The 20361-nt window shown below is 42.7% G+C and overlaps 2 protein-coding genes across 2 annotated transcripts; both read left to right on the top strand.

The window, feature by feature from the left end:
* Nucleotides 1-10961: 10961 nt before the first annotated feature.
* rps16 (ribosomal protein S16) lies at nt 10962-13319 on the top strand. Its single transcript, XM_062518194.1, has 6 exons — nt 10962-11061; nt 11152-11203; nt 11827-11928; nt 12712-12808; nt 12971-13018; nt 13126-13319. The coding sequence occupies exons 2-6, from the start codon at nt 11156-11158 to the stop codon at nt 13269-13271; spliced, it is 441 nt and encodes a 146-aa protein (XP_062374178.1). The 5' UTR covers nt 10962-11061; nt 11152-11155; the 3' UTR covers nt 13272-13319.
* A 1758-nt stretch (nt 13320-15077) lies between these two features.
* On the top strand, nt 15078-19021 carry LOC134062240 (uncharacterized). The gene is made up of 4 exons (XM_062518193.1): nt 15078-15133; nt 15955-16096; nt 16478-16881; nt 17175-19021. Exons 2-4 carry the CDS (start codon nt 15963-15965, stop codon nt 17273-17275), a joined length of 639 nt encoding a protein of 212 aa, XP_062374177.1. The 5' UTR covers nt 15078-15133; nt 15955-15962; the 3' UTR covers nt 17276-19021.
* Nucleotides 19022-20361: the final 1340 nt, after the last annotated feature.

Raw genomic sequence — 20361 nt, 5'->3', positions numbered from 1 at the left:
TCAACGTTTCAGCACTGTTGTCATCAGTTTAGCTCGCCTCTGGCCCGCCTATATCAGATACACTGATGTGATTGGTTTCCCCCGATGCCTTTGGGTAAAAGTAACGTGCATCATTGCTCATTGCCAGAGTATCTTGCAGACACAATTCAAATTGTGCTCTCGCGAGAACTACAGGGTACAGTGACAGTAGGCCTAGTTTAGGGCCGCATGACGTTAGAAGTGTAAAATCAAAGAAAAAGTGTCTGGACAGTGTCTTTCTTGAAAGAGGCAATGCTGAAAAGGCACAGTGACATCATTTCTCTCTCACTCTCTCTGTCTCCATCTCCTGTTCTTTTCTCTTTGAGAAACTGTGTGTCCTGTGTCTGCTGAGTGTTTACGATGCTATCTACTGGGATACTATGTCCGCAGATAGACGTCTGATGAAGAAAGTGTAAGCTGTGCTGCATACTAACTTGGATGTTAAGTTAGTATGAAAGTTAAGGTCTGCAAAAACTCAACCCGCAAAGTAAAGTAGATGGGTTAAAGTAGGAATCTGATACAAATATAATTTATGGTTATTGGTAGTCACACAATTGCTGATATCAACATTTTTATTATCCTGTAGTAAAAGCTGACAGGTCACAAAGCATTCTATGAGGTGTCACTGTTTTCACCAACACTTTTCACAGATTATCCCCTAATTTGTTGGCCAAACAAGCAACAAGGAGTTTCACAATTATCATGTGCAATACATGCATCATGTTTGAATGACTCAAAACAGGACTGTAAAGATTTCCTTCCCTATCAATAAGTATAATAGACGTCAGGGACGTGCACAGGGGGGTTGCTCAGGTTGCTCAGGCAACTGTCCATATGCCCTTCTCGACTCACGTTGCCCTTCCGAGGGCAAAAAATGAATAAATCTTAGGCTACAATGGATGCAGAATTTCACGTGAGCCTAGATTTTTAGGCCAGAGCAACTGCCCCTCAAAATTCCTGTGCACGTCCCTGATAGACGTTATTATAAACAAATAATTCTGTAAGCACACTGAGGAAGGCGCTAAGCCGAAACTCGTCTGTGCAATAAAACACGTTTATATGCAAAGTGCAGCCTTTTTCTGTTCTGAGTAAACAAATAATTCTAAACATGTTTGGTAAAATAAAGTAGGATACATATTCTACAATGTAAACAGCTTTTTTTGTCATGGAAAATGTCATTATAAACTTATAATTAAGTGATTTCAGTAAGAGCTGTCCCTGGAATGATACAAATAAAAATACTCCAAGAAAGACACAATGTGTTCCTTCTCACTTTGCGCTCTGTAATTTACCAACAGCTCAACCTTGAGTGTGAGTCTCTTTTTTTCTCTTTGGTGCTGGAAACACTGTTGGAAAATTCATGCTTTCGAACTCTTCTGAGCTCGGGGGGGTTGGGGGGTAAAGTGTCCCACTAAAGGCACTCCAGAAGAGGCTTGAGATATAAAGGGCAGGACCTGTTGCTGCGATCATGATTTGCCTTGGCAGGCTGGCACTGCATTCAGACCTCTCTGGGCCATCACTTTTCTGCTTAATAAGCACCCGCCACCCCGCCACCCCTCCACCTCCCGCCCCAGCAGTACCTTTTCTGAGCTGTGCCTTTGCCGTTGCCATGGCAACCCGAGCGCTGTATCCTCCACAAACCCCGAGACCCCTGGTAACCCCCACCCCCCCACTCCCGCCAGGCTTGGCAGCCACTTCGCCGCTCAGGGAAACTTCAATTACCAGCAACACTTTTTTCCCCCTCCTTTCTCCCCCCCCCCCCCCCCCCCCGCCTCCTCAGTGCCTATTATGGTCAAATGAGACGATATCGCGGGTCTGAAAAAAAAAGAGGCTGGTGGTGGGACTTCTCCCGCTGTAAATCTGCGGCCGTTGTCTCGCGCTCACCGCGCTGTGACAGGCGAGGGTCGCGGGGGTCGGCGCTCCAGGTGATGTGTTTCCATAAGGCTGGTGCGCTCGCCAGACGAGGGAAAGAGGAAATGCTCATATATGGCGTGTTCCTCATTTACTGCCAGTCTTGGGATTTGCCAGTCGGATTACTGCAGACTCTCCTGCTCCTCTGGTGGTGCAGGAACGACTCTACCTGCCCTGCAGCTGAAGCGATTTGAGCTGACCCCCTCCCCCCCACCCACACACACACACACACACACATACACACCCCTAACCCGTTTACGTAAACGTGAGCGTTTATGACACCTCACAATGTCCCTGAGTGAAATGAGTCAGCTTTTTAGAGGGGAGAGAGAGAGAGTCCGCCCGCCTTGTATTTGAGCGGGAGGGGAATAGTGTAAGGACGGCATACTCACAGTTGTAATGGGAGAGTGTTTATCTCAGAATGCTTGCGAGGCCTGGGGAGCGTATAGTGTGAGACAGTTGGGACACACACACACACACAAACTCAGACACACACACACACACACACACACACACACACACACACACACACACACTGAGAGAGAGATAGACGGCCCTCTACACAAACAACTTTATCTCTGTCTACCTATCATCCACCCAGACTCATCACACTGTTATTCCTATGTAACGTGACCACCACACAGGCAATTCAGCAATGGACTTTCGTTTCCGCTGCCGAAGAGATTTGTTCAGTGTTTATGCTCCAGAAACATCAACATACAAATAGGAAGCAGTGTAAATTGTTTGACTTCCTGTTACTCTGCTGATGCATATGTAATGTAGCCTGCTTGTGTGTGTCGGACTACATTTTGTTACTTTGTAAGGCCCCCATCCTTCTGGCCTCTGCATAAATATCTCGACAACTCTTAACTTCCTCGATAAATAGTTTTTTTTTAAAACGAATATGAAGAACTGCACCTGTCTACAAGATGGTGGCCTGCAGGAAGCAGGAACATTTCTGTGGAAAAAAAGGGGATAGCAGATGTTCTGCCAACAAATACCCCGGGCCAGACTCCACGGGGAGGGCACCAAGGGCACACGTGCCAGTCCTCCTGGATGCCATCTCAAACCAGGGCACACGCATTGACGCAGATCAAGCGGGGGAGGCCTACCCAGGAACTCACCAAGGGGTGGCACCAAAGGCAGTGCCATGCATGCCACGCCACAATGTGATGGTCTCTGCCTCTGGGGGAACTGGCTGGTTCAAGGAGGGAGGCATGAGAGGGTGTGTGCGCTCGTGTGTGGTGTGTGGTGGTGGTGTGTGTGCGTGTGTGTGTGTGTGTGTGTGTGTGTGGTGTATGTGTGTGTGTGTGTGTGTGTGTGTGTGTGTGTGTGTGTGTGTGTGTGTGTGTGTGTGTGTGGTGTGTGTGTGTGTGTGTGTGTGTGTGTGTGTGTGTGTGTGTGTGCGCGTGTGTGTGTGTGTGTGGAAGGTGGCGTCTCCCTGACAATAAAAGAAGCCAGGTGTCTGCGGAGCTTTGGCGTGGGGTGTAAACAGGACAGTGCCCACTGTAAATGTCAGACAGGCCCGAGAGGAGCGTGAGTCATGCCAGTGTATACAGATTCCCAAGATGCTATCTATCTTAGGCTCGCCTCTGCCATAGCACTGCAGGCTCATCTTCTTCCTCCCTCCTTTAAGGGTAAGAGTTTGCCCAGACACTAGGCCTGCATTCCCCACTCAACCCCTGCCCCCCATCTCCACAACTTCTTTCTTTTTTTTTTTTAACTCCTCAGTGAACGAACTTCACTCACATGCAGTGCCACGGTCCTTCATTAGGCTAAACATTATGACAAGTCATACAAATCATTATGACCCCACTGTCTTTTTTTTTTTGCCGCCATCAAGAAAAAACATGCATCTAAGAATGCATCTCAAATCAATAGAGAAAGAAACAGGGGGAAAAAAGCCAACCTGAAATGTTGATGCACAAATCAATAAATCTACAACCATCACTGGACTGTACGAGTCAATGTGTGGCTTCAGTGCGTAAGTGAAAGGATGAAGGCTGCTGTGGCAACCACCTCAGGGGCCGAGACAGGAGCATGGGAATGTGGGGAGACGTAAGCAGCTCAGTATCTCTCCTGCACCTCTCGCCCTCACTGGGATTGTAGTCCAGAAGTGTTTTTGAGGCGGTTTTTTTTAAGCGTTTTTGGAGCGTTTTTATAAGCGTTTTTGAGGCGTTTTTCAGTCACTCATCTGAAGTTTGTCTGCTGAATGTGGCAAGGTTTACACACGCATCACGGCAAGTAAAGTAGATGTTAAAAGTAGAGGAGAGCATATTCTTCCCTATCACTTCTTTTTTTAAAAGGCGTATGTGAAGCATGCATATAGAAAAAACGCATGGAGACCCATACCGTCGTGTCATGTTACTAAAAGAACGCAGTTAAAATGTAAGATTCATTTATGTTTAACTCTTGCTATATGTCATGCTTGCGGTGTAAATTCTTAGCCGGGTCTCCTCGCGTCGCCACGGGTCTGGAAGTCTGTTGGCCGAGCCGCTCCTCACTTCCTGTCTCCCGTGTGAACATCTGGCCGGTTCCCATCATTGGCCCCCTACGGCCTCCAGCTGGCCCCCGCTGCCCACACTGGAGTGACCTCTGACCCCGCCAGTCAAAATATAACATGCTGCGTGGATCGGCCCGCATGCCACTTCAGGGTCGTTCTCGTTCCAGTCTGCTATTCCCACTTCGTGTAGGTGCATATGACTGCATGTTTGCCATTCAACAGATGTGTCACTTTTGAGTGTGGTGAATGCACTGTATACATGCTTTTAACAGGAATTGATAAATTGTTGCTATGCAAACCCTCTTTGACTGATGTAAAACATCACATCCAGAATTGACATAATTCGCAATACTCATATGCTGTTGTGTTGGCTGACAACACTATCTAATCCAATGGGGGTCAATATTGGATTCAATATACTGCACATGAAATGTTCGCACTGTAAACTAATTTAAGCCTGTGTGTTTGTTAATAATTCTGATTAACTCTGATCTGACGCACAGACGATACCGTCTTGCGTAGAAACTGAATCATTCTAGCATGTTTGCATCACATGATGTTCCATGTCCAATCTCGTCAAATGTCAACTGCTTAATCACAATAACACTTCCATGGGAAGGTGAATCAGATGACCTCTGAGCAGCCTGTGTATGTTTCATCACAAACTGGCATGTGTGGCTACCGCTGCTTAATCGCCAACACGGCGCGGCGTACACACACCACTGCTTACGCGCAACACAACGACGTCATCAGTTTATCACAAGTGGAGTCATCTCTGTTCTGCCTGCTGACTGAGATGCTGAACGCTGATGGTTCCAAGACCAGGCCAGACCATAGAAACGGCACTAGAACTCACTCACAAGTAAAGAGGTATCTGGCTCCCTCTAGCGGCCAAATGCAGACACTACACCTGAATGCACTTGTCGCTGCAGCGTGCAGTCGCCCTCTTCAGACAGCCTCATCTGGCTCTGTGTCTCGTATCACTTCGCCTTTATTGCACTCCATGGGGAAACACTGACCTGAATTCCCACACAAAGCCCCTGGACTGGTCTATTTGCACTGACACTCTCAAAACAGATAGTGGTGGCTGGTGGCAGCCCAAGAGAAATGAAACCCCCGGCTTGGCACTTAGACACTGCAGTGACAGGGTTGAGGCTGATATGTTTATAATCATACGTCATGCAACAGAGAGAGGAACTCTCCTTCCCTCTTCCTCCTCGAAGTTGAACACAGCGTCCAAGCGCTTGGCACTCATGCTAGTTCCCTTGGCCCCTTTCTCCTTAATGGGACAATTAAAGCAGGGGATGAGCTGCTCTAAATGGACACGGACCCGGAGAGATCAGTCATAAACGGCACTTCAATGGCCCCTTGAAGGCCTTTATTGGAGGGATGGCGGTGGAGGATTTCCAAATATGGTCGAAGCCAGAGACTGCCCAGATATATGTACGCCGTCATTGCAGCAGCTGTGTCCCTTCATTTGTAAAGTCAACACAAAGCATTGGGACTGTGTGTGTGTGTGTGTGTGTGTGTGTGTGTGTGTGTGTGTGTGTGTGTCTTGCCTTATGTTGGTTCTCAATATGTTTGCTCCAAGGGTATGTACCAAATTCACTGCAGAGATATGCAGTACTTCAACAACACTCATAATTCTGCAATGGTCAAACCATAAACAGTGTCATAATAATGGAAATCATGTATATGTGCAATGCATAAGAAATACATTACATAATCGAAAATTCCAGAGGAGTGCACTGTCCATAGACTTGTACTCTGGACAGGCAAACTCCTATTGCGATTCAGAGATGAAACCTCAATCAGCAAATACAAACCTCAACTTTTTTTTTTTTGATTTTCACGTACAACATTTTGTCATCTTTGTACTTGTACTCTGCACAATGAAAACAAAGTTGAATCTAATCTATTCTAATTTAATCTAATCTAATCAACAACATAATGCCTAATTAGCATGACAGCTATAAGAAGATAACCTCATGTTTTATCATATAACATGCACCGTACTGGAGGTGTGTTGGAGTGGACATCAGTGAGGTTATAGGCCTATACAATATCCAGGCTTTATTATTCTTCCTGTGCTGAAATTGTGCCCCCATGCGGTTTTGAAAAAGACTAATAAAAGAACTAGAAAAGCACTCAGAGAACGCAGCTATCTTTGCCTGCATTGTTCTCCATAGGTTGTCATTTGAACCTAAACTATTCAGATCGCTACCATGTGGCCATACCATGCCATTACACCACTAAGCTAAATACATGAACACCTCTGGAATCCCGACGGAATTACGGATCAATCCCAAAATGTCATCGTTTCTTCCTTGGGTCATGTCTGACCTTCCCTGAAAATTTCATCAAAATCCATCCATCACTTTTTGAGTTATCTTGCTAACAAACAGACAGACAGACAGACAGACAGACAGACAGACAGACAAACGCCGGTCCCCGATGAAAACATATACCTCCTTGGCTGAGGTAAATTAAAACAAATTGATTAACAACAGGACAATTTTCCACTTTAAGTCCATCTCAAATGAACTTGACCCCATAAAATGATTATGTGTATGGTTTCTTTTTTGCATAGACATTCGCATGGAGGTTTACAGCATTTGGATGAACAACAAACTGTGTTCATAGGCAATGTTTATCTGTCTTTTTAATGTAATTCTACCTAAACATAACACATGTCTCATGGTGCAGAGTGTTAAACATTCCCAGAGCCCATGAGTAGTAGCCTGACTCTCGCCAGACCCTTGTAGTTCCGCCATGCTCCACCAGAGGCGTTTCGCTGAGCTCCACACAAGGGTCTGGACTCGAGGGCAATCCAAACTCGTTCCAGTGATCAAAAAATTATAAACCAATCAGGAGCGCCGAAGCGAGTGTTTGATTCAAACAACAATGGCGGCATGCAGCGAGGAGTCTTGTGCTGACATTGATTCTGCTATTTCAACCGTTTTGTCGAATCTATCGAGTATTCATTCTTTAAAAGATTAACAGAGAATAGTTTTGAGACATTTATTGGTGGCAAGGATGTTTTTACTCTTCTTCCGACCGGGTTTGTAGGGGCGAGGGAAAACTCCCTGAGATACATACAGCATAAGAAACCTCGGGCAGGTCCACGATTCAAGGGCCTGAGACCCATCTGCCTATAGGGTCAGTAGGTCTGTATACATTCCATCTGGTCATTACTGGTCTTATGAGTCATTGGGTTTCAGAATTATATTTGATAAATGAGTCGAGGAGAAACAGGTTAGATCACCTGAAGTCTGGCTTCTGGTATGGGTTTTATTGATGTTTTGATGGTCCTTGTCAGCCATTTGCAGCAGTATTTTCCCACCTGAAACCTCGGCTGTGTCCAGAAGTCAAGCGTGCACGCTGGATAGTACCTTAGTACCTTAGTAGCGTCTTAGTTAGCTTGCTCCTCAGTATGCGTCCCTACCTACATTTGGACAGCACTAACTAGTTGCCGTCACCTGACTCGGGGAGGGGGGTGTGTTGACAATTTGCATGACGTGTGGAGCTTGACCTGCGCTGCGCAATGGATTATGGGATACCTGAGGGCAAAAAAGATGCATCGATGCACGCTTGGAAATCACGCCAAACAAAGTACCCAACTAGTGAGAGCGCTTGACTTTCGGACAGTCTATTCTGATGTAACTTCCGGAAAATGCACACTGCCCAGCGTGCGTATATGTTTCAGACACAGCCTTGCTCAGGATGTTTTGGCACTCCAGAAACAGACCTCCTGCTCCTCTTCCTTTTCAGATGTCCTTCTAAAGCTAAACAAATTTGGGGAGCATTTCATTAAATTAACTGCTGAACCATTTTGAGATTTTAAATGTGAGCTCACGTTTTACATAGCCCACTTAATATTGCTCTGAGTTCATCGATATGATGCAAGGCTACTTCTTACACCCAATGTGAGCTGATGTATTCTACTCACCCAGAGTCCAACTTCCAACTCTTTGTCCAAGAATGTGTCCAGATCATACAGAATATTTAGGACTTCAGGGATCTCCATGGGCGTGGTTCATTCGTCTTCGTAAACTTTGTTGTCAACTTCAGTTTTGCAAGGCTCGACCTCCCTCAGCTCATTTATTAGGAACCTTTGTAGTTGTGACTTATTTTTGTATTTCCCTTTAATTTCATCCACATCGTCATCAGCGTTCACTCTCAAAGTCTCCAGTAGTTCACTCAGAGCATGCTAGGACATGTTCAGGGAGATCATCTTCAAAAGTCCATGTTGTCCAGTCAATTTTTGCTGTGCTCAATCTTCTTCTTCAGCTCCTGTATAAGGAGCTTTTGACTGATTTAACCCCCCCCCCCCCAATAATAATGCAAATTAATGAATTCTGTATGACCTTTGACCCGGAGCCATTCTAGACAGTAACCATAGACTGTAAAATGAAGGAGGGAGACAAGAACGCATGCAGTGCCTATCATTGAAAAAACGGCCTGATGGTGTTAGAAATAAAGTGTTGATAAAAAATAAAGTCCTCTGTAACGTCTATAGCAAGGAATTTGCATATCACCGGAGTTCATCAACTCTAAAGTACCACATCCAATTTACAGTATTTTCATTGTGTCCCCTGTTAAAACTGTGGCCTGAAATGGCTTGTATGTGAAAAAACTTTTGAATTTATTTCCTCAGCATATTAGGTCATATTATACATTGTTATGGCCATTATTTGAACAGTGAAAATAATCATAAAAGTTTTTGAACTTTAATGTCACTAATGCTGATTATTCATTGATCCCTTCATTTCAAGTTAAAGAACACATTATACTTGCATTGTTAGCTTAACCTGAAATCATCACTGTCAAATCTCACTTTTGTCTGCCACCTGCCATCCTGCCCGAAGCAAATGTAAGCGCATTGAGCTAAGATATGACGCATATATAGGGCCAGGTTATTAGTTGCCCTTCATTTTTCACAGATGAATACCTCCACATCTTTGAGAGGCTCTGTCTCTCTGGGATGCTCTTTTAATGTCATGGGTGCCTGTTATTGGTTGTGAAATGTTCCTCCTTGTGTTTTATCTTACACAGCTTTTACAGCCTTTTGTTTTCCCGGTTGCAACATTTTTTAGATGTGTTGCTAGCATCAAATTCAAGTATTTTTCAACATTTGATGTCTTACCAAACATGGGTTTATGAGATTTGAAGATGATACCATTCTTTTTTTTTATTTTTACATAATATCCCAACAATTAGGCGGTTTATAGTCATTTTCTAGTAATAGGCCTACTAGAAAATGACTATAAATGTTCCTAATTGCCTCCTGAAGAGAACACATAAAAGTTCACGTTGAATAGTTCTGAACATCAGGGATTGATGAAAAATATATATTATCAAATGATTGACAGATTATTATTATAGCCTAGGCCACATCATTTTGGAGAGAAAAAAAAACCCCATAAGAGTTAAATGTCATATCAGAGGATATAGGCTACACTAATCCAGCGAAACACGGAAGTAATGCAGCGCCGCCATTACTGCGTGGCTGGCTGCTAAGAAATTAGCCTGTTGGTACCATAGGCGGCAGTTGCAGAGGTTAGCTGTCACTTAGCCTACACGTCTTAATACCTTATGTTCCTAAATTTACCTTCATTGGTAAGTTTTAATTTGGCCACAGTCTGACATCATTTATCCAATGTTCCCTTTCACCTGACATTTTCTTTCATGAGCAGGATCTCTTGTTAGACATTCTCTGACAGGATGCTTTCATTGAAAAGCACAGGTAAGTGTCACTCGTCACACTTGTAGGCACACAGTACTGGCGATATCCAAGGTGGCAGTGCCCATAAAGTTCGCGCTGGATTTGTGAGGCTACAATATCTGATTTAAACATGTTAAAGGTACAAAACTCATGCAAGTGGCGGACTCTTCTCACCTGAGGGGGGCACCCAGGCTATGTGCTCTGACAAAAGAAAGCCCTTATATAGGCTAACTTTATCAATGAATAGGCTATAGCTTAAAGCTGCTTTAATGAGAATAAGATGTCGTATGATCTTGCGATCTGAGTTGAATGTGTACAGGATTCAAATTGTAGATTAGCCTACATATTTAGACAAATAAAGTTAGAGATGGGACAGCCAGGCTAGAACATCAGGCCCTATATGCAGGCTAGCAGACAAAACACACTCTGCTGTGATATATTCTGGTAAGATCATGGACAGTAAAGGCATGATAGATTAGCTGTCCTGGTTTGTTAGCCTAATCATGATTCATGAGATGAATACAAATCTGGCAGGCTGGGTGAACCCTGCCTGAGTTTGGTGAAAACCAGACTAAATCTGGCACACATCAGTTAGGCTACATTCATTCACCATTCTTCCAATGTTAGAATTAATACATTAATGGAAAAAATGACTATTATTGTAAAAACTAATTTAGGCCTATTAGTGTCTGTGCATTGTTAGGTTAGTGGGTTAGTGCCATAGGTTAGGTTAGTGCCCCATGCTGTGCTGTAGTAGCCCATGCGCAAGTATGTAACCACTCCCACAGTCGTAAACGTGTATGAGATATTACCGTAAAATGCTCCTCTCTGTCGTTACCATGCCCCTGATTTTCGGCGTTTGAAACCCGTTCGGCCTCTCCGTACGGCACCTCAGCTGAAGACGGTATGTGTCCGCCTGAGCTCTAGTGAAAATAACAAAATTATTGTCATATAAATACGCTTTAAGCAATTGTTTGTGCTTTCTTTCTTCTAGAAATATGCCAGCGAAAGGTCCACTTCAATCTGTCCAGGTCTTTGGGCGCAAAGTGAGTACAAAATATTAGAATCATCCACGTGTGGCGTTAAGCTAGTCGGCTAACTTAGCTGAAATGGTGTACAACATGCTAACGTTGCCCGCTTACCCTGCCAGTAGTTATACAAAATGCCAGCCCATATGTAGTGACAAGGTTATTAAACACAGTGTAGAGTTCAACTGAAACATTCAGGAATCGTAGAATTGTTAACCTTAATAGATTTAGACAGGAGAAGGCGAGTTCGGCCAGTGTTTCCCCGAGTGTGGCCTAGTGAAGCCTCCAGTTCCATTGGTATTTTGGACCAGCCGTGCGTGATTTACTGGGAGCTATCGCTAGTGAGCTAACCGCTAACATAACTCGTAACATGCATTTGTCAAGATATCGTTAACTCAGTCACACTTTAAACTATTGATACTTGTTGTTAAGTTCATTTTTTCATTACTCGTCTGTGTAAGTTTTGAGTGTAATTTTAAGCTATTTGGTTAGCTTGCTAGTTACCTAGACAAACCAAATTCGTTAGACTTGCCCATAGAAGTGTTGAAGGACCTAACGTCAAAGTGAAGTAGCGTACTTGCCCGCTACGCTTAAGAGATACAAGGAAAGGATTCATGATATGTGGTTTTGTTTTTCAATAGAAAACAGCCACAGCTGTTGCCCATTGCAAGAGGGGAAATGGCCTCATCAAGGTGAATGGCAGACCTCTTGAGATGATTGAGCCAGCGACTCTTCAGTACAAGGTAAGTGGTGGTGATGACTTGGGTGTTACCTGATGTGCACATCAGAGCTGAAGATTTGCTTGAGGAGTAGTTGTGAATTGTGCTGTAGTAATCAGATGTGATCATTTGTTGCCTTCATCAAAGACTTGAGCTTCACTAATATTACATTCATCCTTAAATTGAGGGTTTCAGACGGTTTGGCAGTATTGGTGAATTTAGGATGTAGATCAGATGAGTTTGAAAGGTGAATACCTGTGGCTAATTTCAAAACTTGCTGTTGTAGACTGGTTTTTGAGTAGCCAGTTTCTGTGTTATGTACCACTGTAGTGTCTGTTGTCTATCAGCCCACAAGGCAATATGCACGCACACACATGAAGGACCAAGAAAATGGCTGTGTCTCGAACCGCATATTTCCATCAGTACACTGCTAAGGTGCACTGAGCACTTGCTTGCGGTGTGCCCATTTGTTGACGCTTAGTATTGTCTCAATATCTGCACTGTGTACTTAAAGTAAGTTATTTGGTTTGAAACACAGACAATTTGTACCATGTACAGATACACTGGTCCCTTCCCTTACTGGTTGTCAGATAAGAGACTTCCAGTATAATCCTGTTTACTGCAAAGTCTGCAGGATGGCTGCTGTAAATAATATACACATTAATGTACTTGACAGATAGTTGACTGTTGACCGTAGTTTTTAAATTACAGAAGAAACGACCATAGAACATTTACTCCCCTTACATAGACCTTGCAGAGGAAGTGTAGTGCTGACCTAATTAATGTTGCCTGGTAATGTGTCCATAGCTGCTGGAGCCAGTACTGCTGCTGGGCAAGGAGCGCTTTGCTGGAGTGGACATCAGAGTGCGCGTGAAGGGTGGTGGACACGTCGCTCAGGTCTACGGTAGGTGGATGGATAGCAAGATGCTAATTTGGAGCATATTCTGTATTGGGAATTTTGAGAAATGTATGTGTCCCATTTGGAATGATTGTCTTTGCTGTTGATGACATTTCTGGTTATCAGGGTTTTAGATCCTCCATATTAACTCTCTGTCTTTACTTACAGCTATCCGTCAGGCTATCTCCAAATCCCTTGTGGCATACTACCAGAAATGTAAGTCCTGACATTTTTACAGAACTGAGTTAAAAGCCAAAACCTCACACTTTGTGTCTTTAAGGAAAGGTGTCTGTTCACATCAGTTATACGTGCTCCCTTTGCAGATGTCGATGAGGCCTCCAAGAAAGAGATCAAAGACATCCTGATCCAGTACGACAGGACCCTGTTGGTGGCTGACCCTCGTCGCTGCGAGTCCAAGAAGTTCGGTGGACCTGGAGCCCGTGCCCGCTACCAGAAGTCCTACCGTTAAACTTGCCCTGTACATTTTCATATAATAAAGTCGAGGGGAAAAAATTAAGTCTTTTGATGTTGGTTCCTGAAAGCACATTATGCTCAGTAATGTTGTATAAGGCTGTTGTGGTATACATTACTCACAAAAAGTTAGGGATATCTGGCTTTTGGGAGAAATGTAATGTTTCAGTACAGAAGGTACTGAAACATCGGACTGTTGGACATGCACATTCAAAAATGTAGAGGTCACAGTTCACCTGTTAAGGTTATAGTGGATTTTAGGCTCATTCTGAAATTTCATCCAAAAGCGGAATATCCCTGACTTTTTGGGAGTAGTGTAGTTACGGTAGGGTGTAAATGCCCCTCTTGTGACCTATCCATGGGTTTCATCAGATCCCTTTCCACAGGTGTATTAATCAAGCACCATGCAGTCTGCATTGATAATCTATAGATTCTTGATTATACACCTTGTTGAAAGGGACCTGATGACACCCATGAATACGGTATAGAATTAGACCTGCCAAGCCTACGCATCTTGCGTAGCAACCGCCTATTTTCATATCGAAGTAGGCCTATGATTTTTTTTTTTTTTTCACACACTTACAACTACTAGGATGGGTAAACCCTGCCTGATCTGCTGGCAAATTTGGATTTTGCCCTGCTGCTCGGGCTGGAAAGTTGCTCATCTATCCTGCTTCCTGTCCACGTCTTCTGAGTCACAAACTTATCCAAAAGGCACACCCGGATCATCGGTCTGATTGGTTGAAGGACTATACAAAAGGGTACAGTCATTTCATCTATACCTTGTGCAATAGAAAGAATGTGCATACTCCCCAGACTTAATGTTCAATCGTAAAAGATTGAGCTTAGTACAGTATGGTGATTGCCAAACTATAAAACTACACAAATATTAAGTACATTTTACAAATTCACTGGAAAGCTCCCTGGAGCGTGTGAAGTAGAATCTCCGATAGATAGATGGATAGATAGATACTTTATTGATCTACTCAATGCAAAGGTTAGAGAAAGTGAGAATGGCTGGCTTTTTTTTTTACTCGGCCAACGGTGGGTTAAATGAAAGACTGGATGAGATGAGTGTTTTTTTCATAGGTCAGGATTAGCAAGCTCCAGAATGGATTGTCAAATTAATAGAGCAACTATCAAAGACTCAGTTTGCTTTTTCAGGTACATCTTGCATCAAATTTAGGTAGATAGCCTGCAACGTTAAAGATGGGTTGATATCCAAAACAACTATGGTTATATCCGTTCAGGTTGCATGCATGAAGCCCGATGTGAGCATTTTTTTCCCCGTCAGCTGGAGATGCTACTCAATGCCGAGAGGAGACAACCTCAACTTTCGAGAAACTTCTGAAATCAGAAATACTCAAAACAGTTCCCACTCTTTCTCCACTGGAGTTCGTTCACGGGCAAGTGCAGAATGACTGAAGATAAGGCTACTCCATAAAATCCACTTTTCTCGGGATAGGCTATAATTTGTTGTCTCGAAATTGGAATGTTGCATCCGAAAGTGGGAGGGCAAGGTAAATACACACTGCTGAGAATTATTATTATTTTAAGTCACTTATGTACTTCCATTCATGCTATTATTGATAAAACAGTAGCCTATCCTAATGTGAATGTCATCAAATGTGTCCATGCATTTGAATGTGTAATCCACTAAAATAGAATTCTAAACTGACCTAAACAGTGGATGGCCAGGTAACACGATGACGCAATAATGCCGCTGCTTGTGACGTCACAATCATTATATATATCTATGGTGACGTCACGACCACCTGGGTCTATAAAAAGGCGCGTCAGCGTAATACTTTCACAATTCGTCTTGATCTTCTTCAGCAGCAAGCCTACCGTGACCTTCCGGTAAGTTGGTAATAATATATGGTTGGTTATGGTTAATGTATTTCACATTTTAACAATGGTTATAGAAATGATAAGAATAATATTAGCAGTGGTTGTTATAATGCTGCTACTATTAGGAGTTTAGTTTATGGGTTTATTCGTCAGGGGCCATGCACATTTCAAACCCTGAGTTAGCTACAGCTAATTTACATCTGTAGTCCCTGGACAAGGGGATAAAAGGACAGCAAGGGGATGAAGGGAAACAGCAACAATTATTAGGCTACATAGTACTACATATTACTACTAGGCATATTACAATTAATAGACTAATAATGATGATACTGCAGGTCACTTCCTTCATAATAACAAAATAAATAAGGCAGCATTTGCATTGACCAGTGCCTATCAGAAGTGAAATAGCAAAACATAGCATTGTAAATGCATACATGAATGTTCAAAATGTCTTTTAATGGACGGTGCATAATATTGGTTTGGTGCAGTGCACTTTATGTACCTGTACATCAACACAGGTTATTCCCAAAGCTCTCATTAACCTGTTGATGAAAGGATAAGGGGCTGATTTAAAAAAAAAAAAGTGAAATAGTTCAGTTTTCAAGGCACATTGCATTGTGTGAATCATGAAATATGGCAGAGCATCATGTAGGCCTACTAAGCATATAAGAATATGAGATTATAGATGTGAGGCATTTGTGAACTGCACATATTTAGCCTTGATTTTATATAAAAGGTCAGACAAACAGTGACATTTCAGCTAAAAGCAAGCAATTAACCTTAAGCTACTCACTAATCATGCTTGTGTGTTTACTAACTCCTTTATCTAGCCAACAATATGTCTGCAATGCGTGAGATCGCCTGCGTAGGGAAGATGGAGCCCAAAGCATCGGGCTTGCCATGTTCCCTGGCCTCGTCACCCGAGGTTGACAGCAAGCATGGAGTGCGTGACATTCTGGAGCTTCACACAAGGTACTGACAACAGTTATCTCATTCTCGGTCATTTTTGTGCATTTCTCAAATCAACAACGTTGTCACAATAATAAGTGAATCTTTCAAAACTATTTGTACAAACCACACCATACAGTGGATTACCTGCAAATTCACATAACAGCAGGAGGACTGTACAATATAAAACCTGTATAATTTGAGATGTGATACATTTGAGCATTCAAATTCCGTTCTAAGAGATGCACAAAAGGAACTGCAGTATCTTACACAAATACCTTTTACCATTATAATTTGCATCTATATGTACAGATGCCTTGTACGTACCATTACATTTCACATTGACGTTTAAAACCGTGGGCATGAAAATAAAACATTAATCAAACCCCATCCCTCTGCTGACAGCCCGAAAGAGCTTGGCAACATCGAAGTGAAGCAGCTCTCCTCCGCGCAGGCAGACAGGATCCATCACCTGTTGTCACCTGTTGTCCTGGATCCACTGGTGGAATCATTGGTGGATCGGATAACGATGGATATGGCCATCAACAACATCAGGTCACAAGGCACCAGCGGCCAAGGGACGCAGGGGAGTGAGCTCGTTGTGGAGGGCAACTTAGAGCTCTCTTTTGACTTGGCAGAGAAGATTGTAAAGGATCTCCTCCTGCAGTGTCTGGGGATCCCCCTCCCTTCGTCAGGGCCAGCTGCCAAAATATCTGTGGGTCACGGAAGAGAAATGGCCGTGTCAACAGAGGCCATCAAGAAAGAGTCAGCCAACACCAGGGACTCTGCTGCGGAAGACAGCACCACGAGTAAGTCTAAACTGCTAATATTTTGTTGGGTTAGATGAATGGTTGGATGGATGAAGGGGTATGTGTCTTCTACTGTACTGTGTGTGCACACACAGACACACTTTCACATAAGTATGCTGTATGTGCACGTGCCTATGGTTAATGTATGGATTATTCATGTATATTTGTATATTGTGTAATACATTATGTAAATAGAACTTGAATGGATGAATGTAATGTAAAATACAGTATTGTTGTATGGCTATATTTACAGTGTGTAAGATAACTGATGGGTCTGCCTGATTTTTCTATAGGCACAGCCAGAAATTCAATATCCAACATCTTCAGAAGAACGATCAGCAAATGGCGGAAAAAAAGTTCTAAGGTGGGCCCAGCTCTGTCAAAAAAGACATGAGCGCCTTCAGGTGTGTAAAAATCTGTCCTACAGTTGAGACTTGAGCTCCTGTAGCACCTTAGAAATCCGCCGAACAGCTGAGACATGCGCTCCTGTAGAGTTTTACAAATGTGCTCTACAGTCGAGACATGCGTTCCTGGAGAACTTCAGAAATTGGCCTAATTGAGACGTGCGCTCTTGTAGAGTGTTATAAATCTGCTCTACAGTCGAGACATGAGCTCCTGGAGAACTTGGAAATGTTTGAATTGATGTTCGTGCGTGCACACTGTAAATAAAAAACCTCAAAGTAACCAGATGGAGACATACAGTAGTTGTAATAGTTTTCTCAGTTGCTTTTGGTGCATTTCTCAGATCATCATTAACGTTTTCACAACAGTGTATTTCTGAAAACAATCAGTGCAAACTTCATGTTCAGTGGATTACCTACAAAATAACAAACACATGATTGTGTGTGGAGGGGGTTGATGCAAGAGAGTGGATATGTTTGAAAGTTTTTACTGTTGACAGACATTGTGACAGTATGAAGAGAACATAGGCTTTTACAGTACAGCATTGTGTAAATGAAAAATGAGAGTTGTTCCTGTCTGTCAGGAGACATGTAGGCCTATCGTAGACAGACTATGACAGCTAGTTATGACCGGTAGTTCAATGCTTTTGGATCTAATGACTCAAGTGATGAAATAAGGCTAATATATTTCATGGGGTAGGACTATTCAGCATGAAGCTAGCATAGTGCATTTTGTACAAAAACAGTTCTTTGTTTGTACTGACATATTGCTGTTTGTTGAAGATGGGGAGAAACTGTTTCAATGGTGTGCATTACTGATGATGTGAAGTGATAAGATTATGGAGTTTGAACAACCAGCTTTGAGAATTTAAATTATGAGCTGAGAAATGTGCTAAAGTGACTTTGAAAAACTGTAGGCCTCATGTAACAAGTGGCAAAAGCAAGATGGCTGTCCCTATAGCCCCATAGTAAACAAACACTCGTTTGTCAGCCAACTAGCTTCAGGTGTAGAGTGTGAAAAACTCATGTCTGTCATTGGTAAACGAAGTGTGGGGAAGTGCTTTATATGCTGCAGAAATCTGGATGTATGTCAACCTGTTTGGGGGACAAAGACGGCGTCATCCACAGACGAGCGAGAGAGAACCGGATGGTGAACCGACGAGTCAAAGTGGCCCCGGCATTCTGCCAGATAAGATATAAGCGTGCACACACACACACACACTCACACAAATATAATTAGCTTACACTTACACAATGTGCATATGTGTTTTGAGTCACATGCGTGACTTAGTGTTAAGAAGCCCTCCCTCAATAGCTTTGGCTGGGTTACTTTAGTAACCTGTAGTGAATCCCCACTATTTTGAGGAATTGTTTGACTGAGCACTGACTAACCACCACTCTCCCAGTCCTCACAGCCAGCTGGAAAAATTAATAATAAATGTTTAACTGAAACCCGCCTAGTTCTTCCTCCATTTTCCTAGCTGTGCCCCCGAGAGGCGGAAAGGAGCGTCCGCCACATGAGGTTATCGGAGGATACGGATCTGCGGAGGACCGACCTGCACCGCCCCCTGGTGGACACAGTGAGGCCCTGCTCTGCTTGCCCAGTCCCACCCCCAGTTTGCCCCTTGTGGAGACTGAAATGGCCTGAAAATCTCCCCCTGGATTACGCGTTTTACTTTAATGCACTACGAAGACTCTTCTACAGACTTTATTTAATAAATAGCATTATTTTAACTCCATATTGGCATCCTGGCATATTTGGACGTTGCGATTTGCTCCTCAGTGTAGTTGGTAAAAAAAAAAACGGTGCCATACAATCAAGATGGATTACATTTTTAATAAATTACCATCATGGTATCATATGTCTATTAAAATGCTATGCATTTTTAATCCCATGATTTAGCTTGGACTATACATGACCAAAGATGTATGAAATAGGGCACTTTTAAGTGTCAAGCATCATTGGCAACTTAACATCATGTGAGCATACAGCGCCCTCCAAAATGATTGACACCTGGTAAAGTTGACAAAAAACACATAGGCCTACCATCTTTAGGTGCTTTATTGTAATCACACAGTGGAAAAATACAACAGTGAAGGGAAGCATATGTGTTTCTAGAAACCGAAAATATTTCTAAAAAAAGACAAGTGCCACAATGATTGGCACCCCTCCACGTAGTACAGTGTGTTAATGATTCTCCAGATAGCAAAATACACTGGAATGGAGCTGGGCCAAAACTACCACATCATCTGACATGGATCTGTGGTGGCCTAATGGATCCTAGCCGGCGTCCGTTCCATCACATTGGTTGATGAAGTTTGAAGAAACTGTTTGAAATATGCATTGCATAATGTTTCTTTCATTTAATAGCAGGATAATAAATTAAAGGAAAACACACGTTTTGTGTACGTAAATATACCCCCCTCCTAAAAAAAATAAAACAAAAATTAAATAAATAAATAGATATAACATAATAATAAATCACTCGACAAATTACTATTCTTTGCTGAAAATGTGAACTCAAGAAATGTTTTCTTCTCTTCTTTAATTTACTTTGATTTCATATTTCATGTGTATTTTCTATTGTGCATGTTTCAGTTATCTGCTGCTGAGCACTGTTTTTTTTTTTTTTTTTCCAAACACAATGTTGTTATGTTGAACTGACATATTTTGCCACGGCAATAAATTCATCCAACAGAATCATGTTAGATCAAGTACTGAACAAGTGAGGCAAATGAATGCATGGGATGCCTTGGTGTCACCATTACATTGTGCTCCCATGAGCCTTTGCAAGAACAGAGATAATCATGCAGTTAACAGTGTTACCAAAAGTTTTCACATGAGTTTCATATGAGAGCAAAATGCAAAAACAGTACAATTTGGAACCAAGTTTGTCTTATGTTATGTTATCTCCACTTCTGAAGCACTTACATGGACCAAACTTGAATGTTATGTAAAATACAGTATTGTTGTATGGCTATATTTACAGTGTGTAAGATAATGTTAACTGATGGGATCTGCCTGATTTTTCTATAGGCACGGCCAGAAATTGCATATCCAACATCTTCAGAAGAACGA

The sequence above is a fragment of the Sardina pilchardus genome, chromosome 17 (genome assembly GCF_963854185.1).
Source record: "Sardina pilchardus chromosome 17, fSarPil1.1, whole genome shotgun sequence".
In the NCBI taxonomy this organism is placed as follows: Eukaryota; Metazoa; Chordata; class Actinopteri; order Clupeiformes; family Clupeidae; genus Sardina; species Sardina pilchardus.
The sequence above is the reverse complement of the archived record's forward strand: the minus strand, read 5'-3'. Positions and strand labels throughout refer to the sequence as shown.

Excerpts from the sequence above, each read along its gene's own strand:
- LOC134062240 (XM_062518193.1), top strand. The coding sequence starts at position 15,963 with ATGTCTGCAATGCGTGAGATCGCCTGCGTAGGGAAGATGGAGCCCAAA. Across the intron at positions 16,097-16,477 it reads ATTCTGGAGCTTCACACAAG|CCCGAAAGAGCTTGGCAACA; the intron begins GTACTGACAACA and ends CTCTGCTGACAG. Across the intron at positions 16,882-17,174 it reads TGCGGAAGACAGCACCACGA|GCACAGCCAGAAATTCAATA; the intron begins GTAAGTCTAAAC and ends ATTTTTCTATAG.
- rps16 (XM_062518194.1), top strand. The coding sequence starts at position 11,156 with ATGCCAGCGAAAGGTCCACTTCAATCTGTCCAGGTCTTTGGGCGCAAA. Across the intron at positions 12,809-12,970 it reads ACACGTCGCTCAGGTCTACG|CTATCCGTCAGGCTATCTCC; the intron begins GTAGGTGGATGG and ends CTTTACTTACAG. Across the intron at positions 13,019-13,125 it reads TGTGGCATACTACCAGAAAT|ATGTCGATGAGGCCTCCAAG; the intron begins GTAAGTCCTGAC and ends CTCCCTTTGCAG.